At 42.2% G+C, this 16,853-nt stretch overlaps 3 protein-coding genes across 6 annotated transcripts in view; 2 read left to right on the forward strand and 1 right to left on the reverse strand.

The window, feature by feature from the left end:
• Positions 1-1,401: 1,401 nt before the first annotated feature.
• Positions 1,402-9,237, forward strand: tra2b (transformer 2 beta homolog). 3 transcript variants are annotated; one of them, XM_063006277.1, is made up of 9 exons: positions 1,409-1,486; positions 3,154-3,396; positions 5,404-5,522; positions 7,097-7,256; positions 7,394-7,582; positions 7,739-7,854; positions 7,942-8,085; positions 8,502-8,575; positions 8,938-9,237. In XM_063006277.1, exons 2-9 carry the CDS (start codon positions 3,391-3,393, stop codon positions 8,946-8,948), a joined length of 819 nt encoding a protein of 272 aa, XP_062862347.1. In that variant the 5' UTR covers positions 1,409-1,486; positions 3,154-3,390; the 3' UTR covers positions 8,949-9,237. The 3 variants fall into 3 exon arrangements, with proteins under 3 accessions (XP_062862345.1, XP_062862347.1, XP_062862346.1); XM_063006275.1 differs by lacking the exon at positions 3,154-3,396 and having other exon boundaries at positions 1,402-1,486; XM_063006276.1 differs by lacking the exon at positions 1,409-1,486 and having other exon boundaries at positions 2,362-3,396.
• An 857-nt stretch (positions 9,238-10,094) lies between these two features.
• On the reverse strand, positions 10,095-16,169 carry LOC134324431 (transmembrane protein 41A-A-like). Its single transcript, XM_063006278.1, has 5 exons — positions 16,009-16,169; positions 14,210-14,360; positions 13,562-13,723; positions 13,237-13,375; positions 10,095-11,470 (listed from the first exon to the last, which is right to left on the reverse strand). Exons 1-5 carry the CDS (start codon positions 16,167-16,169, stop codon positions 11,274-11,276), a joined length of 810 nt encoding a protein of 269 aa, XP_062862348.1. The 3' UTR covers positions 10,095-11,273.
• A 337-nt stretch (positions 16,170-16,506) lies between these two features.
• The window catches only part of ehhadh (enoyl-CoA, hydratase/3-hydroxyacyl CoA dehydrogenase), an 8,372-nt gene continuing 8,025 nt past the window's right edge, over positions 16,507-16,853 (forward strand). The window contains exons 1-2 of one of the 2 annotated variants that reach the window (XM_063006507.1): positions 16,507-16,554; positions 16,638-16,722. In XM_063006507.1, coding sequence (XP_062862577.1) covers positions 16,649-16,722 — 74 coding nt within the window. In that variant the 5' untranslated portion in view covers positions 16,507-16,554; positions 16,638-16,648. The other variant, XM_063006506.1, reaches the window with a different exon arrangement.

Genomic DNA, 16,853 nt, shown 5'->3' on the forward strand with positions numbered 1-16,853 from the left:
GTGGGTCCAGTGGGTGTCCTGTGGTTTCCTTCAGATGGGCTAGCACCAATCGTTCAAATGACTTCATGACTACTGATGTCAATGCTACCGGTCTGTAGTCATTCAGTCCAGTTATGGAGGGTTTCTTGGGGATCGGGATGATGGTGGAGCGTTTGAAACAGGAGGGAACAACAGACAGTTCCAGGGATCTGTTGAAGATACGTGTAAAAATTGGAGCCAGTTGGTCAGCGCAGGCTTTGAGACAGGAGGGAGAGATGTTGTCCGGACCTGACGATTTCCTGGTCTTTTGTCTCCGGAAGAGCTGGCTGACATCTTTCACACCTATCTCAAGTGTAGCCTGGGTGACTGGGGGGGAAGGTGGTGGTGGTGTCAGAGATGAAATAACAGATGCAGATGAGGTGGGTAGATTGATGGGTGTGAAGTGGTCACTTTCAAACCTACAAAAGTAGTCGTTGAGGTCGTCTGCAAGGTCTTTATTTGCATCTATGGGTGGGGGAGGTTTCCTGTAACTGGTGATTTCTCCAAGGCCTCTCCACACTGTAGCAGGGTCGTTGGCTGAAAAACGTTTTTTCAGCTTTTCAGTGTAGTTTCTTTTAGCCACACTGATCTCCCTGGTTAGTGTGTTTCTTGCCTTGTTGTACAGGGCCCTATCTCCACTCCTGTAGGCGTCCGCCTTGACCCGACGCAGTTGTTTGAGTTTGGGTGTAAACCATGGTTTGTTGTTGCTGTATGTGCAGAAGGTTTTAGTTTGCACACACACCTCTTCACAGAAACTGATGTAAGATGTTACAGTGTCCGTCAGTTCATCCAGGTTTGCAGCTGCAGTTTCAAAAACAGACCAATCCGTGTGTTCAAAACAGTCCTGTAGTTGTACATTACATAAACAAAACCAATTAGTAGGGTGCTTTATTATCCGTTCTTTAATAGTGTTAGAAGTAAATACATTATTTTAGCTGCTCTAATGATATTTATTATAATGTTTCAATTTAAATTATTATTAAAAACGTGTATTAAACTATTAAATATGATGCGCTGTAGCGGCACCTAGCGGCAGCAGCCGAGAGCAACAGTCAAATTTAACAATCATTCTAAAAGGAAAAACTCGTCTGTCTCAAACCGCCTACTACTGCACTTCATAGTGTTTAATTACAGTAAAGCGCAGTCACACTAGTGCACTACTGTAACACACTTTTGTATGCGGTTTGGAACAAAACCATTAGTTTGTTTAGGGCGGAACATTATTGCTGGCCAATCGGAACCCAGAGATCATCCACGCCAGCCAATCGCCTCTATTGTCAGTAGGCATTAGCGTCATACAGCTATAGCCCCGCCTACCTTCTAGTAGCTTCTGTGAGACGGTTGGTTTCAGTCTTTAGTGTTACGGTATAAAGATTCCTTATTATTATTGTAAATTCTGTTAGATTAACAATAAATATTAGAAATATTACTCAGAATGAGTGATAATGAGAAGAATTACACAGAGCGGGTGAGTTTATTTGTGATTTATGATGAAATTGATGAAGATTAGTGCTTTGTGTGAATGTCGGTTATTATTGCTCGATATTAAGAGACATTCATTAGCCTTTAGAATCACATAATTGAGTGCAAGCTTTGATTAAAATCATAATAGCGTATATCACCTTAAACTTTCGATTATTGTTATATTTATTTATATAAAATCCTCCGTCAGTGTTTCAACCCTGTTGTCGTTTCCTACGCCATAATCCCGCTGGCGCTCCAGTGCGCATGCGCAGGTTTTATACCGGCATGGATTTTGGACTGGACGCCAGGAGTTGTGCTCTGTGTTGGTTTGTTAATGTCGCGCTTTTGTTTAATCGTTTGTCTTGGATGATGTGAGAGCAGTTACCAGAGAAAACAGATCAGGAACAGACACACAGTAGAGTCAGGAGTACACTGAGCATTGTAATATTAATAATAAATGACAGACACTTTTATTTAGAGCCACATCTACACCAACTTTAGTTCATCTGCAACTGGAACCCATGTACAATGCAAGCAGTTAAGGGTTGGTGGCCCTGCTCAGAGGTGAAGAATTGCTCACGTGATCAGGGTTTGGACCTAGTGACCTTCTGATATCTAGTCCAGTACCTGAACCCCTGAGTTTCCACCGCTTATATAACATTTATTATTATTTTATTAAGACTTGTGAGTGTTAGATATTCAGCTTGTGTCCTTATAGAAATAAATCCAGAAGGTAGATATATTGTACTGTGTTGTAAGTGCTTCCTGGTGATTGAGATTGGGATTATCAGATGTAGATTGATCGGGGTGGCTGATTAGAATCCTCGTTCTAACCAAAGGGTTTATTTAATGCTGTAGATTTAAATCCATAATCCAGTTGGTTTATTGAGGTTTTTTACTTGATGCTTCATCCACGTGTTTATTTGTTCTGGTTACCTGTCTGGGTTGGAAGATGGAGCGCTGTGCTGTGTAGAATTACTTAATTTAAAATAAGGAATCATGTTGTGTGTTCTTGATCATAATGTGGAGATTTTACAGCTGAAGATCTTGTATTGACGTTGAGTTTGATGAATCCTGCGATCGGTCTGGTAGAGTTTGAAGTGTCGCATCATACCAGAGGTTTAAGGAGAAAATCGAGACCAGACGTCTGCACACGTTACTGTATATTTACTGATTTACCAGGAATAAATGCACAACAGCTACTGGTGTTAGGCCTGAGCTGGAACCGTAGGCCAGTTCTCCGACTGGTACCAGAAAGACACTCGGCATTGACGGTCTGATCAGAGGGGAACATGGAATACGAAGCTGTACGTTTAAAAGTAATAATGTCACGCCCACAATCACTGATTATAACGTGTGACCTCACACCCCACAGGTCACTGCTGCACTTCTCTGCTCCTGACATGTAGTGAAGCCCAAATTGAAAGCTGCACCATGTTCCTCCTACACCATCGAGTTTGCTTCTTCAGTGCAGTGCTGAAGCTACAAGGCTAACGTAGATCAAGCTAGCGCTAATCCAGTGACCCAGCTGAAACTGGATGCTAACAGCTAGGTTAGCCCTGCAGCTCCAGCTCGGCGCGCTGGCCTGAGAGGAACATGGCGAGGTTTAAACTGTGGTCGAGCTCCAGGATTGTGCTTGTACGTTCCTCACGCTGTTCTTCTTTTGTTAAGGAGAAGAAAGAAGTCAGAAGAGAAGAGAAGTCAGATGAAGTGTTTAATGACGGTTTAAACAGATTACTGCATGCTAATGCTAACCCGGTGCTGCTGCTGGGTGTGTAGCGTTTATGGGCAGAAGGGACTGAATGAGTGAATGAGGGAAGATTAAAGGAAATGAAAAAGGAAGAAAGAAGAACACAGGGGGTTGAAGTAATGAAGTTAAGATGATGAAGTTGTCGGCGCTCAGTAAATATGATCGTATGTTTGTCTCAGCGTGCATGCTCTCTACATTTACATCACTTCCTCCACAACACACCGGGACTTCCTGTCCTCGATCTGCTGTGATCCAGTCAGACTCTCGGGCATGTGCAGATCATCACCTACATTATACAGCGCCGTGGGGGAGGGAGGGAGGGGCGTACTGGGTTAGGGTTAGTTAGTATTATTTACAAACCCATCTACAAAAGTCTGACGTTTAGTAAAACTCAGTAAACAGGAGAATGTGTGACGTGTTTTATTCTCTTCAATCTTTATTACATTTCCAGTGTTTCACTGATCAACTTCACTGTAGTTTGTGAATAGAAACACGTTCAGAATTTGATGCTGTAACAGATTCCAATAAAGTTGGGATGGAGGCAGAATAAAAGTGAGAAGTTGATGAAATGTTGGAGTTTCAGGGCTTGAAAGGATGCACAGTGAGCAGGTGAGGGAATCATGATCGAGTATTAAAGGATCCACCTGGATCAGGATCAGTCTGTACTAGGGATGTGACGGTGCACCGGAAGACAGTTAAAAATCAGTGCGCATGTGCCGCGATTTGAATCGGTTAATCATTTAAGATGACTCGATATTCACTTTAAACAGCAGAGGGCGCTGGTGCTATATATATTATTACACAATACAGGATGGACACACCCAACTGACTCATTCACACCTGTTGAGAGGGGGACCCCCAGCAACCTGCGAGACATGCCATACCATCTTAACAATAAAGAACATCATTATCGAATGTCACAAGTACAGTACAATAAGAAATCAATTAGGAATCCCGAATAATCTGATAGAAATTTTCAACCCTAAACACTATAAAAAAGTCATCAAATTTCTTGCAATAACTGAACTAATCACAAAAGTGTGAAAACATCAAAAATCTAACGAAGCACCTCTCAGCTGCAATTATTAATTACATGAAGACATGATGTTAAACCCCTTATTCAACATATCACAGAAAAAAGAAGAAAAAAAAACTGAGAACTTGCTTATGAAAAAAAAAAAACTAAGATGAAACAAGAAAGACTAAGACTTGGAAAATAAATAAATAAAACTTAAACGCTTCTGCCATGAATGTGACCAATGTGTTAACATGGCGTTAAACCATAAAATAAACAAAACGAACAAACAGAATAAGGGAAATGTGTAGTATTTATTTTGCATAGTTTGCACCTATCTAATAAATAAAAGGACATTCATTATTTAGATGAATTAAATATAAGCACAAATACAGTATTTTATTTTAAATAAAGTCATAAAAGGAAACGTCATTATTTCTCTTCAATTTCATTTAGTTTAAAAAAAATGGGGGGGGAAATCGTATCGTGAATCGTATCGCATCGTGGGTATAGTGTATCGTTACATCCCTAGTCTGTACAAGCAATGATGGAGCGTGGCTCACCACTGTGTTCCAAACTCCAGAAGGGAACTGATCAGTTAAAAAAAAATTTGTTAACTAAGATTTTAAATAATTTAGTATTTTACCATCTACTGTACATGATATTGTGGAAAGATCACAACTTTTTTTGAAGTCTGTTAGAGCATCAAATTCTAAATGTGGTTCTATTGACAAACTACAATAAAGTTCATAATTACAAATTCAGGAGAAAATTAACACGTCACAGATTCTTCTTTCATCTGTGCTGGTGGGTGGAGACCAGCAGATTCAGTTTGAATCAGGAATCAAAGTAATTCCACTGCACCCACCCATTAATAAACATCACTCCCTGTCTCGGAGTTCATTTTTAAACCCAGCATGCTTTAAAAATAACTGATTATTAGGACGTGACCAGTATATTGGCTGTTCTGATTCCCTGAATGTGAGGGTGTGATCATGGACAGTCGGAACCCTCGGACTCTTGATTGAACGATGTACGGTGTGTATCGGCACATGCCTGAGCTGCACATGAAGGTCACGCACACCGTTACACTGCTAGTATGATTAAACCTGTGTGTACGTGGTTCTGACTCTCTCTCTCTGTGGGATTGATTTAGCAGTCGCGCTCCGGCTCGAGGACTCCTCACGGTTCTCACAAGTCCAGGAGCCGATCGCCTGCTCACTCCAAACGGGACTCGCGCTCCAGATCCCGCTCGCGCTCCCGCTCCAGATCAGGGTACGTACTCTCTACAGCTCTGGGATTCATCTCCATACTTCAGTCATGTTTAGTTCTCTGTTACCTTCTCTTTTTTTAAGAACCCTTTACATTCACTTCCTGGCCAGTAAAAGACCGTGTTTAGATTTGAATAAGCGAATGCTGGAGTGATTCGTCTGATTTATCTGGAACTTTTATTTAATCCTGTAAACTAATACAGTGAGTGAAGAATGTGCTGAATGAGCGGGGCAGCACGGTGGCAGGGTGGGTAGCACTGTCGCCTCACAGCAAGAAGGTCCTGGGTTCGATCCCCAGGTGGGGCGGTCCGGGTCCTTTCTGTGTGGAGTTTGCATGTTCTCCCCGTGTCCGCATGGGTTTCCTCCGGGTGCTCCGGTTTCCTCCCACAGTACAAAGGCGTGTAAGTGAGGTGAACTGGAGACACTAAATTGTCCATGACTGTGTTTGATATTAAACCTGAACTGATGAATGTTGTGTAATGAGTAACTACCGTTCCTGTCATGAATGTAAACAAAGTGTAAAACATCACGTTATAATTATAATAAACAAATAAACTGAATGAGCGATTCTTTTACTTTACTTTATTTTTATTTAGAGCTTTTCAAGAACCCAAAGACGCTTACTAATTCTTTCCTGACCGCATGGACAGATTCATCAGGCTCAGTTTTTCAGGGCGGGTGGAGGCCAGTTCATGTGTAATAATGATTCCTTGTGCTCCCTGAACCACAATTCTGGCCCGTACTCCATTTAAAGTTCTTCGATGTTCTGAAAACGATATGGTTTTGTTAGTGAATGCAGCTCTGGGTGGAGATCAGTGTTGCCTAAGGTTGTGCAAACATGTGATACGGCGGAGTATTAGTGTAAGGCTGTTTTGGCCAGGCAGTGTCACCATCTCTGCTTTTTTTTTTTGTCTTTTTGTTTGTTTTGCTCTTCCCAAGTCCCCTAGTCCTTTAACCTTCATTACATTTCTTTTATTCTACCCAGAAATTTGTCAGTACCTCTTCAGTCCCTTTTGTCTGGAACCCCTCGACATATTCCTGTCTGTGGCACCTGTTTTAAATCTCTTCATCCATTTTCCTTCCCTCATATTTTTATCTCGATGTCTCTTGTTCCAGTTCTGCCGTCACATTCTTCTCTCTGTACTATTAATTTTTTGCGTCTTCTTATCTGTGTCTTTGCTTTATGTCTCTTTGCTGCTCTTTGGATGAGTGTCCCCTCTCCAGTACCTCTCCTCATATCGTCATACTGTCCTCATAACCCGAACCCTTGTTCTGGTGTCATCATCAGAAACCTTGATAGGATATTTAATGCCCTTAAACCTTTCAGCTGAGTTTCTTCTGCATTAAATCAGCCCCTCTGTTGCTTTTTCCTTGTATTTGGTTGTTCTACTCTTTTTGGCCCCATCATCTCCTCTCCCAGCTCTCGTACCGGGTGCACTCGCCCCCCTCTCTTCTGTCTCTTATAGTTTTCACTCAGTACAGAGTTGGACGTTTGATGGTGGAAGGAGACGGAGTGAAATGTGACGGCGCCTCCATCAGGCCGGTCTGATTAATTCTGTTTCTGTTTTTCCCTCTTAGCTCTCGTTCTCATCGCAGTTCTCGCAGACACTACACTCGCTCCCGCTCTCGCTCTCGGCGCCGTCGTTCCCACAGCCGCTCCTACAGCGGCGATTCCAGGCGCAGACGGAGCCCCTCACACTCGCCCATGAGCAACCGCAGGAGGCATGTCGGGAACCGGGTAAGGTGGGCTCACACCGGGGCTCCAATCTACTACTCAAACTCTCAAAGTGAGACGAACCGATCAGAGACGCATCTGATCATGGTAATGGAAGTGAACCCTGACCCCCCCCCCTCTCTCTCTCTCTCTCTCTGTAGACGAATCCTGACCCCAACTTGTGTTTAGGAGTGTTTGGGCTGAGTCTTTACACCACAGAGCGGGATCTAAGAGAGGTCTTCTCCAAATACGGCCCTCTCGCTGACGTCTGCATCGTGTACGACCAGCAGTCCCGCCGCTCGCGAGGGTTCGCCTTCGTCTACTTCGAAAATAGAGAGGATGCAGAGGAGGTGAGGAGAGAGCCGTGCTGAGTGCTTTCACTTCTGCTGCCAGTGCACGTCCCCACGTAGCTTGCTTCAACCCAACTGAACACATTCGGGATGAATTGGAACACTGAGTGAAGGTGTAGCCTGGATAAAATAATGAGGCTCTTGTTGTGTTTGTAGGCTAAAGAGAGAGCGAACGGGATGGAGCTGGATGGACGCAGGATCAGAGTGGATTTCTCCATCACTAAGAGACCCCACACCCCCACACCGGGGATCTACATGGGCCGGCCCACATAGTGAGTGTCTCTGTGCTAGTGCATGGGGAGGGGGGTGAGGTGAGGCTGTTCCAGTATGTAACGGTGTGTGTGTGTGTGTGTGTGTAGCGGAGGCGGCGGTGGTGGAGGTGGTGGAGGTGGAGGAGGTGGTGGAGGTCCCAGCATGAGCCGACGCCGTGATTATTACGATCGAGGTTACGACAGAGGGTACGATCGCTATGACGACCGAGACTGTTACAGTAGATCATACAGGTGAGACCACACCTACCTACATGTGATTCCTTCAGTCACACACACTGTATGGCCAAAAGTATGTGGACAGTCAAAACCTGGCTCACAGTTAGAGTTCCAATTCATCCCCAATGAATTCAGTAGGGTTGAGGTCAGGACTCTGAGGTCCATGAAGACGTGGTGTAATATTAATTTGGAAGGAGACACACAAGAAGCTTATGGCCAAGTGTCCACATACTTTTAACCATATAGCATGTACGTATGTACAGGTATATATGATGGTATTAGTGAAGCTCATGTTTAATAAAACCTCAGTTATGTTGTTCCTTTGTAGCTTGAGTGTTGCCAAGCAGTTTGTAGGGTATTTCAGGTGGTTGCTAGGGTGTTGCTAGGTGGTGTCGGTGTAAGTGGAATAAAAAAGTTTTACTGTGTTCCAGGAGAAGATCTCCATCTCCATACTGCAGTCGGGGTGGATATCGCTCTCGCTCACGATCTCGTTCATACTCTCCCCGTGAGTCTCACACACACACACACACACACACACACACACACACACACACACACACACACACACTTTAAAATAAAGTTAGAAGTTTGTCACACATTGATGAGATTGATTCACCATGTTTGGTGCTACAGCAGCATCGTTTAATGTTTTACACTTTCTACTCTACAACAGAGGCTTCGTTTATAATCACAAACACAGATTCTGTCTAAATGTTACATCCTAATAAAATGGGTTCATACTGGTTTAGTCCCTTTATGTGATGGGACATGGGGTTCAGATCACAGACGAGATTGTTATAACGTGTGTGTGTGTGTGTGTGTGTGTGTGTGTGTGTGTGTGTGTGTGTGTGTGTGTGTGTGTTGCAGGTCATTACTGAATGCTTCGGCTGTGGAGACTCTGATGATGATTATTATGACGAATGTTTTCATTTATTTTGTATTTAATTTGTAGTTCAGACAGATGTGCTGTTTTCTGTAGATGTGTGTGTGTGTGTGTGTGTGTGTGTGTGTGTGTGTGTGTGTGTGTGATACACACCAGCCTAATTTTGGAAGAAAAAAAAAAGAATCAGCATAAATCACCTGTGTGTGTGTGTGTGTGTGTGTGTGTGTGTGTGTGTTTTGTAATGTTAATATTTCTTCTCCAATAAACCAGTTTAAACTCCTCAACCAGTTCTTTGCTCATCACTGGGGTGGGGGCATTGTGGGTAATGTGCACTGACGTGTGAGGATGAATAAAGTCCATCAGGCTTTACTTTATACAGCAGGATTGTTCAACTGATCTAATGTGAGTGTAAACAAAGGAGCTAAATACTAACGTTGGGGTTTAAATACGTATTTTAACCTGAAGTCTGAAGGTTCACGCCTGCTGTACTTCATTATCACAGATGAGTGATGAGATTAAGTCTCTTAACACGGTTGTGAAAATCCTCTGAACTTAAATACATCAGGAGCCCATGAGTCCGACTCCATGGAGGATCCACCAGAGCTCTGAACTCTTAGACTCTGAGGAACTGTAGATGATGCTCCCTCAGCTGGAACTTCTATTAGGAAAGTTCTCCTCGTCCCTGGCCTGGATGTATATCACACTAACATGGCCACTAAACACTAATAATAACAGTAAATACTACAGCAGCACGATTCTACTTCATGGTTCTACTCGTGTAACATCTCAGCTAAAAGTGGGAGAAATTTCTATCAACATTTTATTTATTTGCATTATTTAAACAGTGTGTAATACTGATTTATTTTATAGAACTTTTAGTTGCAGGTCATTTAGTTTAAATAATTTTGCATTAAAACGTCTTAAGTTTTGAGATTTTTACAATAAAACATGTATGTCAGCGGTACGTGTGTGTTAGCGTGTTGTTCCACTTTATTTTTCAGTGTTCGGTTCCTCGAGGAACCTTCAGTTCATGGTACTTTCTGTTTGTTAGTGTTGTGATGAACCACTAGAGAACCTTTAAAGAAATTCCATCAGATCCGGGACGTTTTTACTGGAAAAATCAAGTTTAATTTCTGTTCGTTCTGCAGAAGTAAAAATATAAATCACACGTCACAATCAGAGAGTCATCTTCAAACTAACATCACAAACTGGCCTGAGGAAAACCAACAACACAAGAATTTTAAATATAAATACAGAAAAGATTCATTATTATCATGTAAACACACTGATTATTCATTTAAAAATCTGTGGATATGATTTTTATTGCAATATTAAAGCTGATGTGTGAAAGCCTGGGGATTTATAACCTCTATAAAAAGAGGTTAGATTTTACTGAAAGGGATCTCCGTGGCGCAGCAGTAAATTACACCACCGCACTACTGCTGACATCCAGGGTTTGAATCCCCGCTGGTCAGGCATCCACACACAGACTGGTTATACCAGTGGCCGGGACCAGTGAGGGGTTGGTGCCGTGTTGGATTGTGTTACTACAGTACAGCCAGCAAAACGGTAATGAAACATGAAAAAGATCCCACATGACATGATTAAGGATCATTAAACAAAACATGATGCACTACATGACCGAAAGTATGTGGACACCCTGTCTGTAAACATTATCACAGTGCTTTCAAGATCATTCAGGTGTTTTTTTTTATAAATATTAGATGAGCTCTGGTGTTTTTGGTTAGCAGTGGTTTCCTTCTTGCTATCGTCCCATGAATAGCAGTGTTGCAGAATCTATTTTATATTGTGGAGTCACAAATGCTGAGTTTAGCCGAGGCGGAGACCTTTTTTGGCGGGTTTTTCTGACCTTCTTAAGGAGTAACTGGAAATTTCAGCAGCCCCGGGTAAATTCAACACTGCTCCAAGTGTTCGCTATTTGAAGAGGACCTTCTGGAGCATTAGATGTTCACAGCTTCTCGACAACTGCTCAGAATGTAGCATGATGTTCCTGTACAAACTTTAAGTGCCTGAATTTGATGAGTTGAGTGAAATTTATATTCTACAGAGCTGCTGAAATCAAACCTGCTTTTGTTTAATTAACTAAACTAGATTCCAATTAACCTTTGTGAACTTATTATTAAGTAACCAAGGGGGCAAATACTTTTTCACGGGGGTGATATAGGAGTTTTACTTCAATTCTCTCTCTGTGATCTCAGTCAGTCTGTTTCACACAATTGCATAAATACAAATAATATAATAATATAGCACCTTTGTGAGTGTGTGAGTGTGTGTGTGAGTGTGTGTGTGAGGTTGGTCGTCAGCGGTCTTTGTGTTCGGAGTGTGTGAATGGATGTTTGTTTCCATAGCGACGGATGAGAGCAGAGGGCAGCAGGGCGATGGAGGCGATGAGAAGCAGTTTCAGCACCACGTCCCACGATAGAACATCATCCAGAGACGAGAGATCAGACAAGACCACGCCCATCTGCACACACACCAGGTTATAGGGCATCAGACCTACACACACACACACACACACACAGGGTTAACAGAAGGGCGTACAGAACACAGCACTTACACTTCCCAGTCTACTGGAAAGGCTTTCAACAAAAGTTAGGACTGTGTCTGTGGGAATTTGTTTCCATTCAGTCAAAGAGCATGTGTGCTCAGGTACTGAGTGATGTTAGGCAAGAAGGCCTGGCTTACAAGCAGAGTACCAATTGTGTGTGTGTGTGTGTGTGTGTGTGTGTGTAATGTGTGTGTGTGTTACCTATGAGTACAGACAGGGAGAAGTGTGTGTGTGTGTGTGTGTGTGTAATGTGTGTGTGTGTTACCTATGAGTACAGACAGGGAGAAGTGTGTGTGTGTGTGTGTGTGTGTAATGTGTGTGTGTGTTACCTATGAGTACAGACAGGGAGAAGTGTGTGTGTGTGTGTATAATGTGTGTGTGTGTTACCTATGAGTACAGACAGGGAGAAGTGTGTGTGTGTGTGTGTGTGTGTGTAATGTGTGTGTGTGTTACCTATGAGTACAGACAGGGAGAAGTGTGTGTGTGTGTGTGTGTGTGTGTGTGTGTGTGTAATGTGTGTGTGTGTTACCTATGAGTACAGACAGGGAGAAGTGTGTGTGTGTGTGTGTGTGTGTGTGTGTGTGTTACCTATGAGTACAGACGGAGAAGTGTGTGTGTGTGTGTATAATGTGTGTGTGTGTTACCTATGAGTACAGACAGGGAGAAGTGTGTGTGTGTGTGTGTGTGTGTGTGTGTGTGTGTGTAATGTGTGTGTGTGTTACCTATGAGTACAGACAGGGAGAAGTGTGTGTGTGTGTGTGTGTGTGTGTGTGTGTTACCTATGAGTACAGACAGGGAGAAGTGTGTGTGTGTGTGTGTGTGTGTGTGTAATGTGTGTGTGTGTTACCTATGAGTACAGACAGGGAGAAGTGTGTGTGTGTAATGTGTGTGTGTGTTACCTATGAGTACAGACAGGGAGAAGTGTGTGTGTGTGTGTGTGTGTGTGTGTGTGTAATGTGTGTGTGTGTTACCTATGAGTACAGACAGGGAGAAGTGTGTGTGTGTGTGTGTGTGTGTGTGTGTGTGTGTGTGTGTGTGTGTGTAATGTGTGTGTGTGTTACCTATGAGTACAGACAGGGAGAAGTGTGTGTGTGTGTGTGTGTGTGTGTGTGTGTGTGTAATGTGTGTGTGTGTTACCTATGAGTACAGACAGGGAGAAGTGTGTGTGTGTGTGTGTGTGTGTGTGTGTGTGTAATGTGTGTGTGTGTTACCTATGAGTACAGACAGGGAGAAGTGTGTGTGTGTGTGTGTGTGTGTGTGTAATGTGTGTGTGTGTTACCTATGAGTACAGACAGGGAGAAGTGTGTGTGTGTGTGTGTGTGTGTAATGTGTGTGTAATGTGTGTGTGTGTTACCTATGAGTACAGACAGGGAGAAGTGTGTGTGTGTGTGTGTGTGTGTGTGTGTAATGTGTGTGTGTGTTACCTATGAGTACAGACAGGGAGAAGTGTGTGTGTGTGTGTGTGTGTGTGTGTGTGTAATGTGTGTGTGTGTTACCTATGAGTACAGACAGGGAGAAGTGCGTGTGTGTGTGTGTGTGTGTGTGTAATGTGTGTGTGTGTTACCTATGAGTACAGACAGGGAGAAGTGTGTGTGTGTGTGTGTGTGTGTGTGTGTGTGTGTGTGTGTAATGTGTGTGTGTGTTACCTATGAGTACAGACAGGGAGAAGTGTGTGTGTGTGTGTGTGTGTGTGTGTAATGTGTGTGTGTGTTACCTATGAGTACAGACAGGGAGAAGTGTGTAACTGGGATGTTGACGATGGGTGAGCTCATGTTCAGGAACCAGTTTGGACTCATTGGGAACAAACGCAGGAACAGGAGGAAAAAGAACAAACTGCTGCGGTTTTCCTCCACCTACACACACACACACACACACACACACACACAGTCTTATGTTACATAGAATACCATTGTTGTTACTTGTGTAAATAATATAACAATAATTTAATATGTTAAGTTCAGTAAATAACCAGTACCAGTACTGTGTAATAACGTAATGTGTGATTATGACGTCTGTGACTGACTGTAAGTGAAACACACTTTGGTCTGTAGCTGGGCGACTCTGTGAGGAAACAGTCGTATGATGTGATGTTTTCCAAAAGTTTGAGACAGAAGGAAACACAGCGTCGCCCCAACAGTGGTGAGAGAGCAGCACAAGCACAAACCCATCCAGGGCCCGAACAGCGCCCCCGACAGGACATTCTGTACACACACACACACACACACACACACACACACACACACATTAAGTTGAAGTAACCAGTGTTCTAGTGCAGTGAGATGTTACTGGCGAAACCATTTTACAGCTGATCAGGTGCTTTATATAAACACTGCATTTACAGGTAGTGTATATAATGTGTGTTTATATATAATGTAATGTGTGTATCTATGAGGAATCTTCTACACGTGTATATTGTGGTTCTGATTTAGCTCCATCTGATTTACACCTTTTTAGAGGCTGAAAGAAGCTTTATGGGGAAGAAGATTTTCATGTGATGAGCACCGGCGCATCAGTGGCTACGAGCTCAACCAAAAGCAGCATTAAAAAGTTTGTTTTAAATTCTTAATAAATAGAGTTTTAAAAAAGTGTGGAAACTTTCTGAAGAACCTTTGTATGTAATGTGTGTGTATATGATGTAATGTGTGTGTATATGATGTAATGTGTGTATATATAATGTGTATATTTACCAGTAATGAAGATCCAGGTATAGCGAAGGCTTGTTTGTACAGATAAGCGCTACAGAAGAGCAGCAGAACGAATCCACTGTGTTCAGATTTATAGAAACGTAACAGATCAGTTATTTGCTTTAATTCCTCCAGATCAGAGGGAAACTTCAACCTGCAACACACACACACACACACACACACACACACACACACACACACACACACATTCATGGTTATGACTGACTACAGCTATGGCTTCTCTGTGTCCATATAAATAGGGCTAGTTTGCAACACTAATTAGAAAGTACCTGGAACGGTGGTGTTAGAAAGAAAACCTTATTCTGAGAGGAAATTTGATTGGATGATTGAATGTAATCCAAGAACCACCGAAATCACCACCGTTACTGTCCACAGTCAAGCAAGCTTTGTAATGGGACTTTCTTACTTTTCTTTGCATGGCAGCTTCTAGCCCCAGTAAAGGGTCAAGCTGAAGGTAAGGTGAATGGTGTAATGCAGTGTAGGGTACAGGTGGTGAAGGGAACAGTGAAATGTACTGGGTGGTGCCGTTAATGGTATAATGAAATGTACAGTGGAGGACACAGTGAGTGGTGTAATGCAGGGAACAGTGAAATGTAGAGTTCATGATATATTAAAGGGTTCAGTACAGGGCATAGGACATAATATAAATTCTATAGTGTAGGGTACTATGTGTTGTATATAGGATAAAGATTAGGGCACAGTGGTGCAGTGTGGGGTATAATGAAGATTAAAGATAAGGGTCAAGTGAAATGTAGAGTTAATTATTTAGTTAAGGGTGCAGTATATAAAGGTACAGTAAATATGAGGGAGTAGTGTAGGATATAGTGTAGGGTACTATGTGTTGTACATAATGAAGATTAATGAGTAGGGTACAGTGGGGTGGTGTGATGAAAGATAAAGAGTAGGGTACTGTTTATGGTATAATGGAGATTAAGAATTAGGGTCAAGTGTGTAAAAGTAGAGTAAATAATATGAGGGGTGCAGTGCAGCGTACTATGTGTTGTATATAGGATAAAGATTATGTAGAGTTAATGATATATTAAAGGGTCTATTGTGTAATGGTATAGTAAATAATATGAGGGAGTAGTGTAGGATATAGTGTAGGGTTCTATGTGTTAAATATAATGAAGATTAAAGAGTAGGGTACAGTGGGGTGGTATAATAACTGATAAAGTACTAGAGTAATGTACTGTTTATGATATAATGGAGATTTAAGATGATGGTAAAGTGTATAAATGTATAGTAAATAATACTAGAATACAGTCAGTGTAGGGTTCTATGCACTGTAAGTAAAGAAGAATAAAGAGTAGGGTACCGTTTATGGTCTAATGGAAATGAAAGATTAGGGTAAAGTGTGTAAAAGTAGAGTAAATAATATGAGGGGGGCAGTATAGGGGTCTAGTTACTGTATGTAATGAAAGATATAGTGTAGGGTACATTGTATGGAATAATTCAGATTAATGAGTAGTGTGCAGTGGGGTGGTGTGATGAAAGATAAAGAGTAAAGTACTGTTTATTGTTTAATAAAGATTAAAGATGATAGTAAAGTGTATAAATGTATAGTAAATAATATTAGGATACAGTCAGTGTAGGGTTCTAGTTACTGTATGTCATGAATAAAGAGTATAGGGTATATTGTATGGAACAATGAAGATTAAAGATGATAAAATATAAAAAGTAAAGTAGTGTTTATGGTTTAATAAAGAATAAACATTATGATACAGTATTTATTATAAATAGGCTGTAGAGTACATTATTATTACCTGATAGTTTCACCTGGCTGCAGCTCCTGGCTGCTTGTTTCTGAAGGTTGCTCATGGTTCTCAGGTTCATGTTGGTGTGGTGAGGATCTGAGCTCTACAGGAGGAAGTAAAGATGAAATATAATATAAATATAAAGTAGAAATCAGGATCACAGCCGCTAATCCCGCTACAGAGCGCATTATCATTCACTGCACTGTCAGGAAGTGGAGAACAATCCTGGGGCACAGTGAATGAACCACGACTCGCTTACGTGATTAACAGTAACCAATCAAAACTGATCTTCTGTGTTTACTTCAGCACTGAATAAAAGTATAATTATAGAATTGTGAGTAGAATTTGTAAATAATCGAGATGTGAAGAAGTGTCGGATTATTATCAGCATGTTCGTCTGATTTGAATGAGTATTGAACTTATTGAGTAGTGGAATTGGCGGCGCACTTGAACACACCTCAGTGTTCTTAAGGTGGAACCGTGAACTTTATCCCGCTTAATATAAACATCGTGCTGGTGCCAACCGGAAGTGGGTAAATGCCCCCTGATCGTCAGGATCAAAGTTTAGATCAGGTACAGATTGCAGGGCAGAGGGACAGGGGATCAGATTCGGATCGTATTTGGTTTAATAAGATTATTCGCGCTTACTTCTGCAGGTTTGGACACGATGGCACGGTATGCGCGTGCACACGGACCCGTGGCTTTGATCACCCTCACCAACCCGCCCGTGAACGCGCTCAGGTGAGTTTACCTGCACCAGGTGAGTTCATACGGAGATCTGTATCGTGCACGGAGTCTCCGCTATTCTGGGTCTCTGTGCAGCACCATCGATCAGCCAGCAGGGGGCGTCAGTGCTGCAGTGATGAGGAATC

Source organism: Trichomycterus rosablanca, chromosome 12, assembly GCF_030014385.1.
Source record: "Trichomycterus rosablanca isolate fTriRos1 chromosome 12, fTriRos1.hap1, whole genome shotgun sequence".
Lineage (NCBI taxonomy): Eukaryota > Metazoa > Chordata > Actinopteri > Siluriformes > Trichomycteridae > Trichomycterus > Trichomycterus rosablanca.

Excerpts from the sequence above, each read along its gene's own strand:
- tra2b (XM_063006275.1), top strand. The coding sequence starts at position 1,454 with ATGAGTGATAATGAGAAGAATTACACAGAGCGG. Across the intron at positions 7,257-7,393 it reads GGAGGCATGTCGGGAACCGG|ACGAATCCTGACCCCAACTT; the intron begins GTAAGGTGGGCT and ends CTCTCTCTGTAG. Across the intron at positions 7,855-7,941 it reads TACATGGGCCGGCCCACATA|CGGAGGCGGCGGTGGTGGAG; the intron begins GTGAGTGTCTCT and ends GTGTGTGTGTAG.
- LOC134324431 (XM_063006278.1), bottom strand. The coding sequence starts at position 16,169 with ATGCGCTCTGTAGCGGGATTAGCGGCTGTGATCCTGATTTCTACTTTA. Across the intron at positions 14,361-16,008 it reads ACAAGCAGCCAGGAGCTGCA|GTTGAAGTTTCCCTCTGATC; the intron begins GCCAGGTGAAAC and ends TGTGTGTTGCAG. Across the intron at positions 13,376-13,561 it reads TCGCCCAGCTACAGACCAAA|GTGGAGGAAAACCGCAGCAG; the intron begins GTGTGTTTCACT and ends GTGTGTGTGTAG.